The sequence below is a fragment of the Pleurodeles waltl genome, chromosome 7 (genome assembly GCF_031143425.1).
Source record: "Pleurodeles waltl isolate 20211129_DDA chromosome 7, aPleWal1.hap1.20221129, whole genome shotgun sequence".
Taxonomy (NCBI): Eukaryota; Metazoa; Chordata; class Amphibia; order Caudata; family Salamandridae; genus Pleurodeles; species Pleurodeles waltl.
Genome location: NC_090446.1, coordinates 574146503 through 574162098, shown reverse-complemented (window position 1 = coordinate 574162098; position 15596 = coordinate 574146503). Strand labels below are relative to the sequence as shown.

General features: G+C 46.4%; 1 protein-coding gene across 4 annotated transcripts in view; it reads right to left on the bottom strand.

Annotated features, from left to right (window-relative positions):
- Positions 1-15596, bottom strand: part of LOC138304376 (cytospin-A-like) — a 167330-nt gene that overhangs the window by 46333 nt on the left and 105401 nt on the right. For all 4 annotated transcript variants that reach the window (XM_069244363.1, XM_069244365.1, XM_069244364.1 and 1 more), the window contains one exon: positions 9312-9385. In XM_069244363.1, the coding sequence (XP_069100464.1) occupies positions 9312-9385 (74 nt within the window). The remainder of the gene's footprint in view (positions 1-9311; positions 9386-15596) is intronic.

Here is a 15596-nt window from a genome sequence, read left to right as displayed (position 1 = left end):
TCCATGGCTTTGGCCGTGTCAGTGTCTTTAAGTTTTTCGATCACAGTGTCCACCTCCGGCCCAAACAACTGCTGTCCGTTGAATGGCATATTCAGCACAGCTTGCTGTATCTCTGGTTTAAATCCTGATGTACGCAGCCATGCATGTCTCCTTATTGTTACTGCTGTGTTGACAGTTCTAGCAGCTGTGTCTGCAGCATCCATTGCTGACTGTATCTGATTATTGGAGATACCCTGTCCTTCTTCTACTACTTGCTGCCCTCTTTTTTGTAACTCCTTGGGTAAATGTTCAATAAGGTGTTGCATTTCATCCCAGTGGGCCCTATCATATCTGGCTAGCAAAGCTTGCAAATTTGCAATACGCCACTGGTTTGCTGCCTGTGCCGCCACCCTTTTGCCTGCAGCATCGAATTTTCGACTTTCTTTATCTGGAGGTGGTGCATCTCCTGAAGTATGAGAGTTGGCTCTTTTGCGCGCTGCTCCCACTACAACAGAGTCTGGTGTTAGCTGTTGTGTAATGTACACTGGGTCTGTTGGTGGCTGTTTATATTTTTTATCTACTCTTGGAGTAATGGCTCTCCCTTTAACAGGCTCCTCAAACACTTGTTTGGAGTGTTTTAGCATTCCGGGTAGCATAGGAAGACTGATATTGGCTGTGTGTGGACGACAGTGTATTAAAAAGAAAGTCGTCTTCAATGGGCTCTGAATGAAGGCTGACATTATGAAATGCCGCTGCTCTTGACACCACCTGTGCGTAGCCTGTACTATCCTCTGGTGGCGATGGTTTAGCTGGATAGCATTCTGGACTATTATCTGACACTGGTGCGTCATAAAGGTCCCATGCGTCAGGGTCATCTTGACTCATTCCTGTATGAGTTGGGGATTGCATCATTGGTGGAGTGGCTATCGGTGATGGTTGGGGAGAGTGATGTGGGGATGGTGGCGGTGTTACTTGTTTAGCCACCTTTGCGTGTGGCTGTTTGTCTTTGTCTTGGAAGGCAAGCTTGCGTTTCATTTTGACTGGAGGAAGAGTGCTGATCTTCCCTGTATCTTTTTGAATAAAGAGCCGTCTTTGTGTATGATCTGGTTCTATTGCCTGTAATTCCTGTCCAAATCTATGTGTCTTCATTTGTGTGGACAGTCCTTGTTCCTCAGTGTAGGAACTTGTTTTCGGTTCCGAGGCCGGATATTTCGGTACCAAAACCTTTTCGGCTGCTTTTTTCGGCTCCGACGAAACCTTTTTTACTTTCGGCGTTGTGCTCTCTTGGTGCCGACCCGTTTCGGTGCCGCTGTCTCGGTGCCGAATCTTCTCTGAGCCACTATCTCGGGCCTGAGATTGCTGTGTGCCGGTATCTCGACCGGAGTCGGATGACTTCGACACCAGCTCGCCCTTTTTCGGTGCCGATGAACGGTCACCTACTTTTCGGGTTAAGCCATGGCCTGTTGGCGCTGGCGTCCCCTGGGCTTTAGCGCTTTTCTCGTGAGTTCTTGGTTTCAACGTCTTACTCGCGGTTTTAGGCGTTTCCTCTGGATCGATCTCCTCAGAGTCCGACTCCTGGGTGGAGAATGTTTCTTCCTCCTCCTCGAAACGCTCTTGTCCTGTCGGCGCCGACGCCATTTGCAGTCTTCTTGCTCTTCGGTCCCTGAGTGTCTTCCTGGACCGAAACGCTCGACAGGCCTCACAAGTATCCTCCTTGTGTTCTGGTGACAAACACAAGTTACAGACCAGATGTTGATCTGTATATGGATACTTGTTATGGCATTTTGGACAGAAGCGGAATGGGGTCCGTTCCATCAGCCTTGAAGAGACACATGGCCGGGCCGACCAGGCCCCGACGGGGATGGAAAAAAAACCCCGAAGGGCCACCGGAGCTCTTCTTAATTCGGTGTCGATCTGTTGTAACTAACCCGATACCGAACGCAAACAATACCGACGGTTTTTCCGAGATTCTAACTAACTTTCCGACCCGAAACACGGAGCAAAAAGGAACACGTCCGAACCCGATGGCGGAAAAAAAACAATCTAAGATGGAGTCGACGCCCATGCGCAATGGAGTCGAAATGGGAGGAGTCCCTCGGTCTCGTGACTCGAAAAAAGACTTCTTCGAAGAAAAACAACTTGTAACACTCCGAGCCCAACACCAGATGGCGGGATGTGCCCAGCATGTGTATCTGCAGCTACACATGCCATCGAACATTTATATATATATATATATATATGTATATATATGGAAAATGTCACTTACCCAGTGTACATCTGTTCGTGGCATGAGACGCTGCAGATTCACATGCTTTGCACATCCCGCCATCTAGTGTTGGGCTCGGAGTGTTACAAGTTGTTTTCTTCGAAGAAGTCTTTCGAGTCACGAGATCGAGGGACACCTCCCCTTTCGGCTCCATTGCGCATGGGCGTCGACTCCATCTTAGATTGTTTTCCCCGCAGAGGGTGAGGTAGGAGTTGTGTATTATAGTAATAGTGCCCATGCAATGGAGTAAACATGTATGTACATAATGTATTTTAAAGTGATATATTTACAAATTTACAAATGTTGAAGATCAACTTCAAAACGGCTACAGGCTCCAGGGGAGGCGGGTGGGTGCATGTGAATCTACAGCGTCTCATGCCACGAACAGATGTACACTGGGTAAGTGACATTTACCGTTCGATGGCATGTGTAGCTGCAGATACACATGCTTTGCATAGACTAGTAGGCAGTTATTTCCCCAAAAGCGGTGGTTCAGCCTGTAGGAGTTGAAGTTGTTTGAAACAAAGTTCGTAGTACTGCTTGTCCTACTGTAGCTTGTTGTGCTGTTAACACATCCACGCAGTAGTGCTTGGTAAACGTATGAGGCGTAGACCATGTGGCTGCCTTACATATTTCAGTCATTGGAATGTTTCCTAGAAAGGCCATGGTAGCACCTTTCTTTCTAGTTGAGTGTGCCCTTGGTGTAATAGGCAGTTCTCTTTTTGCTTTGAGATAAGTCTGAATGCATGTAACTATCCACCTAGCAATGCCTTGTTTGGAAATTGGGTTTCCTGTATGAGGTTTTTGGAAAGCAACAAATAATTGTTTTGTTTTCCTAATTTGTTTTGTTCTGTCAATGTAGTACATTAACGCTCTTTTGATGTCTAATGTATGCAGTGCTCTCTCAGCTACAGAATCTGGCTGTGGGAAGAACACTGGTAGTTCTACTGTTTGATTCAAGTGGAACGGTGATATGACTTTTGGTAAAAATTTGGATTTGTACGTAGAACTACTTTATGGTTGTGTATTTGAATAAATGGTTCTTGTATGGTAAATGCTTGGATTTCACTGACTCTTGTAAGAGATGTGATGGCAATTAGAAATGCAACTTTCCATGTTAAATATTGCATTTCACATGAGTGCATGGGCTCAAAAGGTGGTCCCATGAGTCGTGTTAAGACAATGTTGAGGTTCCATGAAGGAACTGGTGGTGTCATTGGTGGTATAATTCTTTTTAGGCCTTCCATAAAGGCCTTTATGACTGGTATTTTAAACAGTGAAGATAAGGGGGTAATTTGCAGGTAAGCTGAAATTGCGGTAAGATGTATCTTAATGGATGAAAAAGCTAGTTTTGACTTTTGCAAATGTAGCAAGTAGCTTACGATATCTTTAGCAGATGCGTGTAAGGGTTGAATTTGATTATTATGGCAATAATAAACAAACCTTTTCCACTTTTTTGCATAGCAATGTCTAGTGGTTGGTTTTCTAGCTTGTTTTATGACTTCCATACATTCTTGTGTAAGGTCTAAGTGTCCGAACTCTAAGACTTCAGGAGCCAAATTGCTAGATTCAGCGATGCTGGATTGCGGTGTCTGATCTGCTGATTGTGTTGAGTTAACAGATCTGGTCTGTTTGGTAGTTTGATATGAGGCACTACTGAGAGGTCTAGTAGTGTTGTGTACCAAGGTTGTCTTGCCCAAGTTGGTGCTATGAGTATGAGTTTGAGTTTGTTTTGACTCAACTTGTTAACTAGATATGGAAGGAGTGGGAGAGGGGGAAAAGCGTATGCAAATATCCCTGACCAACTCATCCATAACGCATTGCCCAGAGACTGATCCTGTGGGTACCTGGATGCGAAGTTTTGGCATTTTGCGTTTTCTTTTGTTGCAAACAGGTCTATTTGTGGTGTTCCCCAATTTTGGAAGTAAGTGTGTAGTACTTGGGGGTGAATCTCCCATTCGTGGATCTGTTGGTGATCCCGAGAGAGATTGTCTGCTAACTGATTCTGTATCCCTGGAATGAAATGTGCTATTAGGCGAATGTGGTTGTGTATCGCCCAATGCCATATTTTTTGTGTCAGGAGACACAACTGTGTTGAGTGTGTTCCTCCCTGTTTGTTTAGGTAATACATTGTTGTCATGTTGTCTGTTTTGACAAGAATGTGTTTGTGGCTTATTATTGGTTGAAATGCTTTTAACGCTAGAAATACTGCCAATAGTTCTAAGTGATTTATGTGAAACTGTTTTTGCCTAGAGTCCCATTTTCCCTGAATGCCATGTTGATTGATGTGTGCTCCCCACCCTATCATGGAGGCATCTGTAGTTATTACGTATTGTGGCACTGGGTCTTGAAAAGGCCGCCCTTGGTTTAAATTTATATTGTTCCACCACTGAAGCGAGGTGTATGTTTGGCGGTCTATCAACACTAGATCTAGAAGTTGACCCTGTGCTTGTTGTTTTTGCTTTGTCGCCCTAAGTGGGAAGGGTATGCCCAGACGTGGGTCCCGTGCTTCCCATGCCACTGTATTCAAGCTAGCCTGGCTGATGAGGGGTGAAACCCCGAAACCGGTCCCAGGATGCTTGTTTCCGGTCCAGTGAGGACCTGGCTTGGCAGTTCGGTCTGGACTGTTCCCATGAGGAACAGGGTCAAGACTGATTTGCATATGGCTGGGTCCAAACTGGGGTGGAATGGTGAGCAAAAGAACGATGGATTAAACCCAGATCTATGACTGGGGGTGAGTGTTTGACAATGTTCAGCATTCCGTCCATCACTTGTTGTTTTTGCTTTGTCGCCCTAAGTGGGAAGGGTATGCCCAGACGTGGGTCCCATGCTTCCCATGCCACTGGATTCAAGCTAGCCTGGCTGATGAGGGGTGAAACCCCGAAACCGGTCCCAGGATGCTTGTTTCCGGTCCAGTGAGGACCTGGCTTGGCAGTTCGGTCTGGACTGTTCCCATGAGGAACAGGGTCAAGACTGATTTGCATATGGCTGGGTCCAAACTGGGGTGGCATGGTGAGCAAAAGAACGATGGATTAAACCCAGATCTATGACTGGGGGTGAGTGTTTGACAATGTTCAGCATTCCGTTCATCACTTGTTGTTTTTGACCCTGTGCTTGTGCCCATTGTGATGCTAGACACTGTTGTAAGGGTCGCATGTGCAATCTTGCGTTTGGGACAATGGCTATGCATGAAGACATCATGCCTAGGAGTTTCATTACTATTTTGACTTGTATTCTTTGGTTTGGATACATGGACTGTATTACATTGTGAAATGCTTGTACTCTTTGTGGACTTGGAGTGGAAATAGCTTTTGCTGTGTTGATTGTTGCCCCTAAGTATTGCTGTGTTTGACACGGCTGAAGGTGTGACTTTGTGTAGTTGACTGAAAAACCTAGTTTGTGTAGGGTTTCTATGACGTACTTTGTGTGTTGTAAACACCGTTCTAGTGTGTTGGTTTTGATTAACCAATCGTCTAGGTACGGGAACACATGTATTTGCTGCCTTCTGATATGCGCAGATACTACTGCCAGGCATTTTGTAAAAACTCTTGGCGCAGTTGTTATTCTGAATGGCAACACCTTGAATTGGTAATGTACCTCTTGGAATACAAATCTTAGGTACTTTCTGTGTGAAGGATGTATTGGTATATGGAAATATGCATCCTTTAGGTCTAGTGTTGTCATGTAGTCTTGTTGCTTGAGCAGTGGGATTACGTCTTGTAATGTCACCATGTGAAAGTGGTCTGATTTGATGTAGGTATTTAATGTTCTGAGATCCAATATAGGTCTCAGTGTTTTGTCCTTTTTGGGTATGAGAAAGTACAGAGAGTAAACTCCTGTTCCTTTCTGTTGAATTGGTACTAATTCTATTGCTCCTTTTTTTTAGTAATGCCTGGATTTCTAGTCCTAGAAGATCCATGTTTTGTTTTGACATATTGTGTGTTTTTGGTGGAACGTTTGGAGGGAATCTGAGAAATTCTATGCAATAACCATGCTGGATAATTGCCAGTACCCAAGTGTCTGTTGTTATCTCCTCCCAATGTTTGTAAACTTTGCTTAGTCTCCCCCCCACAGGTGTTATCTGTTGGGGATTTGTGACTTGGAAGTCACTGCTTGTTTTGAGGAGCTTTGGGACTTTGGAACTTCCCTCTATTCTTTTGGAATTGACCCCCTCTATATTGTCCCCAAAAACCTCCCCGCTGATATTGACTTTGATAAGTGGGCCTTGTTTGTGAGGTTGTGGGTTCTGTAGCTTGCCCTCGAAACCCCCCTCTAAACTGTGTTTTGCGAAATGTGCCTCTGCTCTGTGGGGAGTAGAGTGCGCCCATGGCTTTGGCCGTATCAGTGTCTTTTTTAAGTTTTTCTATAGCAGTGTCCACCTCCGGCCCAAACAACTGCTGTTCATTAAAAGGCATATTCAGCACGGCTTGTTGTATTTCCGGCTTGAATCCTGATGTACGCAACCATGCGTGTCTCCTTATTGTTACTGCAGTATTTACTGTCCTCGCAGCTGTACCTGCTGCATCCATTGCTGACCGTATCTGATTATTTGAGATACTTTGTCCTTCCTCCACCACTTGTTGTGCCCTTTTTTGGAACTCTTTGGGTAAGTGTTCTATTAAATGCTGCATTTCGTCCCAATGAGCCCTATCATATCTTGCCAGAAGTGCTTGTGAGTTGGCAATATGCCATTGGTTTGCTGCTTGTGCTGCAACCCTTTTCCCTGTAGCGTCAAATTTGCGACTCTCCTTGTCTGGAGGTGGTGCGTCTCCCGAGGTGTGAGAGTTTGCTCTCTTGCGAGCTGCCCCTACTACCACAGAGTCTGGTGTTAATTGCTGCGTGATATACACAGGGTCTGTAGGCGGTGGCTTGTACTTTTTCTCCACCCTTGGAGTTATGGCCCTGCCCTTCACAGGCTCCTGAAACACCTGTTTGGAGTGTTTTAGCATTCCAGGTAGCATAGGTAAGCTCTGGTATTAGCTGTGAGTGGAGGATAGTGTATTAAACAAAAAGTCATCCTCAATTGGTTCTGCATGCAAGGTGACGTTATGGAAAGCTGCTGCCCTTGAGACCACCTGCGTGTAAGATGTACTGTCCTCAGGTGGGGACGGTCTTGCTGGGTAACAGTCTGGGCTGTTATCCGATACTGGCGCATCATAAAGGTCCCATGCGTCTGGATCATCCTGACTCATTGCAGTATGCGTAGGGGATTGCATCAGTGGTGGAGTGACTACCGGTGATGTGTGTATTGATGGTGGTGGAGATGGTGGCGGAGTTGTCTGTCTTGCCACCTTTGCCTGTGGCTGCTTGTCCTTATCTTGAAAGGCAAGTCTTCTTTTCATTTTAATTGGTGGAAGAGTGCTTATCTTCCCTGTGTCCTTTTGAATGTGGAGCCTCCTTTGAGTGTAGTCTGGCTCCATTGATTCTAGTTCTTGTCCGAACTTATGCCCTTGCATTTGGGAGGACAATCCCTTTTCCTCTGTGTAGGAACCTGATTTCGGTTCCGAGGCTGGATGTTTCGGAATGGAAACCTTTTCGGTAGCCTTTTTCGGCACCGACGACACTTTCTTTATTTTTGGGGTCATGATCTCTCAGTGCCTACCCATTTCGGTGCCGCTGTCTCAGTGCCGAACTTGCTCGGAGCCGCTGTCTCGGGCTCGAGATTGCTGTGTGCCGGTATGTCGACCGGAGTCGGATGACTTCGACACAAGCGTGCCCTTTTTCGGTGCTGATGAACGGTCACCTATTTTTCGGGTTAAGCCATGGCCTGTTGGCAGTGGCGTCCCCTGGGCTTTTGTGCTCTTCTCGTGAGTTTTATGTTTCGACGTCTTACTCACGGTTTTCGCCGTTTCTTCGGGATCGAGTTCGTCCGAGTCCAACTCCTGGATGGAGAAGCTTTCCTCTTCCTCCTCCAAATGCCTTTGTCCTGTCGGCGCCGACGCCATTTGCAGTCTTCTCGCTCTTCGGTCTCTTAATGTCTTCCTCGACCGAAACGCTCAACAGGCTTCACAAGTATCTTCTTTGTGTTCTGGAGACAAACACAAGTTACAGACCAGGTGCTGATCTGTATACGGATACTTGTTGTGACATTTTGGGCAGAAGCGGAATGGGGTCCGTTCCATCAGCCTTGAAGAGACACGTGGCCGGGCCGATCAGGCCCCGACGGGGGATCGAAAAAACCCCAAAGGGCCACCGGGGCTCTTCAAAAGTCGGTGTCGATCTGTAGTAACTAACCCGATACCGAACGCAAACAATACCGTCAAATTTTCCGAGATTCTAACTAACTTTCCGAACCGAAACACGGAGCGAAAAAGAACACGTCCGAACCTGATGGCGGAAAAAAAACAATCTAAGATGGAGTCGACGCCCATGCGCAATGGAGCCGAAAGGGGAGGAGTCCCTTGATCTCGTGACTCGAAAGACTTCTTCGAAGAAAACAACTTGTAACACTCCGAGTCCAACACTAGATGGCGGGATGTGCAAAGCATGTGTATCTGCAGCTACACATGCCATCGAACATATATAAACCCACACACGGCGAGTGGTTTCCAATATTGATAATTGCAGGTCAGGATTCCCATTACATTATTCGACTACATCATGAATTCGGGGAACAATTTCTAAATATAACTCTAAGAAACAGTGCAAATACAGAAATGCATTTCTCTCGGAGAGAGGAATGCATTTCCGAACCAGGGAGCTTGTTTCTCCACTGCCACGTAGACCGGCCAATAACCAGCTGGGTTCTGACCGAGAGCTTGGCATTACGGAGAAAGGGCAGCTAGTGTGTCCCAAACAGGTAACATAGATGAACGACACCCTTCTCGTGGAAGACTATTCACTGCTAATTCTCATTAGCAAAGACTCAGTAGGAAGGGAAATTATACAGAACAACAGGTTCTCTGATGTTATATTATTAACTATTTGTTCGCTTTTACCCACAAAATAATCCCAACTATAACTTCCATGACTTGCATGAAGCTCCCTGCACTGGGCTGAAGAACATATGCCTGCTCCAGGGCACCTGTTCCCCCGGCGCAGCCTACCCCACCTGCGACCCTCGTACCTGCATCTTTTCTTGGAGAGCAGACATCTTCTGCTGCAGCTCCTCGTTTTCCTTCTGCAGCCGCTGGAGTGAATCTGTGGAGAGAGGGGGCAGAAGGCACATCAGTCTGGCACTAGCTAGGGGACCTGGATCTCTTGGACACCCCACACAGGCCTTGAATGGTGGACACTGGACAGGCAACACAAAAGGACTACGACTGGACGCACTTCCATCGTGCGCAAACCATACTTGTGAAACCCTGCACTCATATCCTCCCTGGTGCACATCAGTGCAGGAGAGTGGTGGCAGGATTCATGCTGCCATGACACTACGTGCAGCACTCATTCATAGTGCACCACGGACATGATTCACTCCCCTTGTGTATTGGTGACAGAATTACACACCGAGTACAACACACAAACACACGAGTCACGTTCCCAATACATTAGTGAACAGATTCGAAAACGCAGTACACGAGTAATGGGAGTCTCACTCTCAGTGTCCTTATTGAGTGCAACAGAAAACAGGCCAAGGCCCTGCGTTAGTGACATGTTCTCCAACTCAGTGCACTAATAAACATCACATCCGAGCGCACGAGTGAAAGGAGTATCACTGTGCACTAGCAGTGGCTGCGCTAGAAGCAGGATTCACGCCTCCAGTCCATTGGTGGCAGGATTCTCGCAGCCAGTTACAACTAGAACAGACACTGAACCCCAAAACAATGCAGGTAACATCTCCAATGAAACCCGAAGCAGTGAAGGGGGGTGTAATTCTCACACAGACTGCAATAGTGACCGGAATCACAACTCCAGGTGCTTTGGAATTGAACTCCAGTTTGCCAGTGACCTTATTCACGCACCCCAGTGCACCAAAGACAAGATTCGTGCTTCCAGTGTACCAGAGTTTCACATTACAAAGAATATATTGACAGGATTCCCACCGGAAGTTCATTTTCACAACGTTCACACTCCTTTTGCACTAGTGAAATGATTCTCGATTCTAGCATGTGTAAACAGAATTAATATTCCCAGTAAAAGAGGGACAAATGTATATTTCCAGTGTACTTGTAACATAATTCACATGTCTGCTGCAAAAGTAAACAGATCCATACTCATTGGAAAAAAGAGGCACGATTCTCTTTTCGAAAGGAATTGCGAAAGAATTCACTCACAGTACATCTGGAAAAAATATTGAGTTCAAAGTACATATGTGGCAGGATTCATATTCCCAGTGCACTAGTGACAGAATACACTCCCACAGAGCACTAGTAAAAAACCACCCAGTGAACCATGTGAAAGGTTTATAATGCATTTCGAGGGCCTTAACCTGTGGTGCGGAAACCCTTGGGATCTGCGACGCCGTACTCCTGCTGTCCGCAACTGCTTAGCAAATTAAGTAATACTAAAAGATTAATCAAATGTATACAAATAAAAACCAATATGTAACAAATTAAAACATTATGTACATGTTGAGGAATTTGAAATTGGAGGCCATCAATTAACTAGGTATGGCTCAGATCGATGTATGGAAACAGTGCAAGTGCATCACCGGAATAGATTATGACCGACACGCTATAGCCTCCCCATTAAAATTTCAATTTTGATTATTTTATTTTTTGTATTTTTGAATTAAATAAAATATGTCATCATTTGTCTGTTTGATGAGGGCTAGTTTCTGCATTTTTGTGTATTGTTTTGCAGTTCAACCCATTACAATTGCTTAGGCTGGGGCCCCCAGTTTCCTGTAATGACTCAGTGGGGGAGCCCACATTCTACTAACGACTAAATGGGGGTCTAAATATTTCAAAGGGTTAAGAACCACTGGCGGATGCAATAAGATTCAGAGAAGTAATAAGCGAGTAGCAAGATGTGAGCTCCTAGTGCGCTACTGACATGGTTCAACACGCCCAGTTCATTGATGTCAGGGAACACTCCATCAGAGCACTATTCAGCCCGGATCACTAGTGGCAAGGGCCACACTCCCAGACCTGTGTGCTCAGTAAACCGGGAAGCAGATTCAACTTTTAGGAGAAAAAAAGTGCAGGTGAGTTGTTGACCAGGTTGAAACGCACCGGCCAACAGAAGAGTTCTATTTCGGTGCGCCTAGCGTCTTGTGCTATGTTTGATAGGGTGTGGCTGCACGGTACCGCCTGGATGAGGGGGTGCTGCGAGGGAACATGGCTATGTGGAGAGCAGCCCCCACCAGGTTCTTCTGTGATGAGTGCTGTTGGGGAGCAGCGTCGCCTTGGGTACGGCCTTTGGCGCTGTGCTGGCTTCAGCAGTGCCCTGCGCTGCCCCATCTGGTGGGCTGTGTAGGTAACTGCTAGTGCTGTAGGTTTAGTGCTGCACACGTGTGTCTGAAGCTGCTCAAACGTGCACGGGCAATAGTTACAGGCTACCTACTGCATGAGTGGTAGGACTCACACTCAGGGAACATGAAAGAATTCACATCTCCTGTGCATTAGTGTTCGGGTTTACACTCCAGAGGCGCTTGAGTGCACTATTCATTCACACGACTCCACGGTGCGCCGGGGAAAAGGTTCTCAGCTCCCGCTGTAGTAACATGGTATACACTCCAAGGGTGCTCGGAAAAGGAATCACTGGACCAGTATACGAGGGACCACACTCGCTCCAAGGGCACTGGTGACAGCATTCAAACTCCCATTTCACACTGGCAGGATTGTCACTTAAGGGCACTAGAAGCAGGACTCAGTCCAGTGGCACTAGTGACAGGGGGTACTCATTAAAAGCAAAATAATGCCAGTAAAAATGATACAAGTGACCCCGAGACATGATTTCCCACCCCAATGCTTCAGTGACAGCAGTTCTACTCCCCCTGCTCCAGTGATAGGATTCACACTTCCACTGTGTAATGACGTCATTTACACTTCGGAATACCACTAGTGTCAATGTTCTCGGTGCACAATCGATAAAAATGACAAAAGTTAAATGTCACTCGATTTAGACTGGCAGTCTGCTACTAACAACAGACGTCTCACTTCAAGAGCTCTCGTGGCACAATTCACTGTGCCTATGAAAGGGTTCAAACTCCCAGTGCACTACTGACAGCAAGAACACTCAATGCAATAGTAAAAAAAGATCCACACTTCCAGCGAACAAGCGCAAGGGCTCATAAGGGCTGTGCTCTAATTACGTAATCACACTTCCCAATGCACAAGTGACAGGATTCACACTCGCCTGCAGAAGTGAAATATTTCACTTTCACAACAGGATTCACAACTTCGGATTCACAAATCAACTGTATTAGAGAACTAAATCATGGTCCAAATGAGCAAGTGACATGAGTCACGCTTATATTACATGTTTGCCAAGATAGACCTCAGGGCACGATTCGCCAGAACCATGGTTAAAGTAGACGAAAGACAAAATTCACACTTGTAGTGCATCAGTGGCGGAACCAAAGCAGTCCAAGCATTCAATGCCAGTTCACCATCATCCACACTGCACTCCTATTTCTACTGGGACACATTCATAGTCCTGGTGAGCTGCAAAGGGATGCAATGCCACACTATTCTCTGTAGTGTAACTAGTGAAAGGGTTCACAATCCACTGCACGACTAACAGTTCCTAGAAGGAATACTCAAGCAGCAAGAATCATACTCCAAGTGCACTGGGTCACATACTATCAGTGCTTCATTTGTAAATAAAAACGTGCCGGTGCCCAAAGCCCTCCTCTTAAACATGCGGCTGCTGCAATTAAATGTGAGAAAACGGAATACTGAGGCAGCGTAATCCGGAAGCCATTTCGGGCCTCTTCAATCCATTTACAGACACTCCTTGCCCTCTCAGCTCACTCCTGCAGCTTTCTGCTTTCTCCCTTGGGGACGCTTTTTCGTTTTTCTCTTTGTCTGTCTGCCCAAAGTGTGTCTTAGCTCGCAGTAAATGCTTGAGGCAGAATATTAAGTGCCAGCTCTCAAAAATAAGTGCTGGTGCACCGCACCAGAAACAAGCACAAATTAAGCACTTCATACTATGTATCTGACCAGCATCTTGGGAAAAGACACGCCCATCCTCTGTGTAAAGTAATCCGAAATGTAGCCACTGCGGTCCAAGAATCCACCTGGGGCCTTTTGAATCCTGACTACTGAAGTAACTACTCTAGGTTTGCCGTCTTTATGGTTTGGCTGAGGCGCCCTTATTTTAAGTAATTTAGATATGCTGATGTTACCCTGAATAATTGTTTTAACTTCTGTAACCGGAGGACTAGCTTTTATCAATTCGTGGGTGGTGACCGGTTAGAAAGTTACTGCTGACATATGGTTTTGGACTGAACTATAATGATTTTACATATCAAAGTACTGACATGTAGCACGATACTGTACCTCTAGTAATGGGGTTCGCCCTTGTGTTTGTAAGTGGCAGGATTCTGTTTCCAGGGGAACAGATGAAAGCACGCACATTGCGAGAGCTCTGTAGTGTTGGGGGCCCTAGGCCCTCATGCTACTAAAAGAAGTGATGCAGACACAATGGCATGGTGTTAGTAACTGGCCAAGGGCATGTGCGCCCAGTCCTTTTTATTGGCAGGGTCACCTGACCTGTGACGCCTGTGTTGGGTGGGTGTGGGGAGTAGATGTAAGGCCAGCCCTCGGCCGAGTGGCTGGCAAAACACTAGAACGTGTCCAGCAGGACACTACAAGCTCCACGCACAGGCGCCGAGTACACGGGTGATATGATTCACACTTCGTACACTTACAAACACGAATGCGCAAACCTCGCTGGTACACTACTGGCAAGACTGATACATCGAACGGGCCAGGAAAGAGACTGACACTCCCCGTAAGCAAAAACAGCAACTGGACTTCGTAAATTGCTCACATGATGTAAGTGACCCACAAAACAGTTATTTGCTGTGCTTGACATGACCTGTTAAGTTGGAAAGGGGGTGGCTGGTACCATGCCGTCCCAGTGACCATGGCGCAGTGACGGAAAACACCCCGCAGCAACATTTATTTGTGGGTTTTACGGCAAAACTGCCCCGTTCATGAACGGTGAGGTACCTATCGCGGCTTCTGCCACTAGATGGCGCCTGATGCTTGGTATGCGTGTTTCTACTTTCCCTGCACGGCACTTTTTTATTCTTCAAACACCCTCCTCAGTTTGTTGACCTGGGCCTCGCTGGTAACTCTGGGTTCGGATAGAATTGCCACGGGCGTTTAGGTCTGTGGCTTGCAATACCGGCGAGCAACAGTTTGCCATCTGTACGTCCCTTGATGCTGTGCTGTTTGCGTGGCCACCTGGTGTTAATGCATTCTGGCATGTTGTGTTGATGGCACTGGGATAGCATTTACACTACCTCTAAGCACTAGAGATCACATGCAACTCAGAGGAAAAATAACAGCCCTGTTTGTATGAGGAAACTGGTAGCAGGTTAAATAAACAGTATGCGCTAGTGATAGGATTTGCACTGCCTGGTGGCACTACCCGCAATTTGCACTCCACCTGCAAATGGCAAGTTTGTGACAGTATTGAAATTTCCACGGGAACAAAATGCACACACCAGAAACCGGAAATCACCCAAATTGGGATTAGTGGCTTCATTGACGAGAATCATTCAAATATGCAGTAATTACATGACTTCCACTTCCACTGAAGTAGCGAGAATCCATCCGCCCGGTACAATACTGGCAGTGTTCATACTGGCGCCAGGACTATAGTGACAATACTTACACTCCCCGTGCAGCACAGATAAGATTAGTAATGGCACTGGTGACAGAATCCATCCTATCAGCACAATAACAGTAGGGAAAGACCGCAGCACACTTGTGGCACGAGTCACACTCACACCGCACTAGTAACATGACTGACACTCCCAGGACAGCAGTACCACACATAACAGTCCCACCGAAGCTGAGACACGATTCACATTCCCAGTGACTCAACCACAAGAGTCACACTCAGTGCGCGAATGATAGGACTGCCACTACCAATGAACCTGTTGCAGAGTTCAAACTGTCCGTTCACTTGAAATGCATTAAATTTTGCCAGTGCACTGGTTACATTATTCATACACTCAACGCAAATGCAACAACACTAACAGTCACGTTGCACGGCCAGGATTCACATTCTCAATGCACTTGTGCCAGGAGTCACACCACTGGGATCCTAACACTAGGACTGACAGACCAAACGCGCCATCAACAAAGATTCACATGAATAGGGCACTAACTGTTAGACTTACACTCCAGAAGCACTGGTGGTATAATTAGCATTACCAGTTCATCAACAGAAAAAGTCAGACCCTCCGTGTACTCGTTAAAGGCTTCAAACTCCTGTGCACTTGTGACAG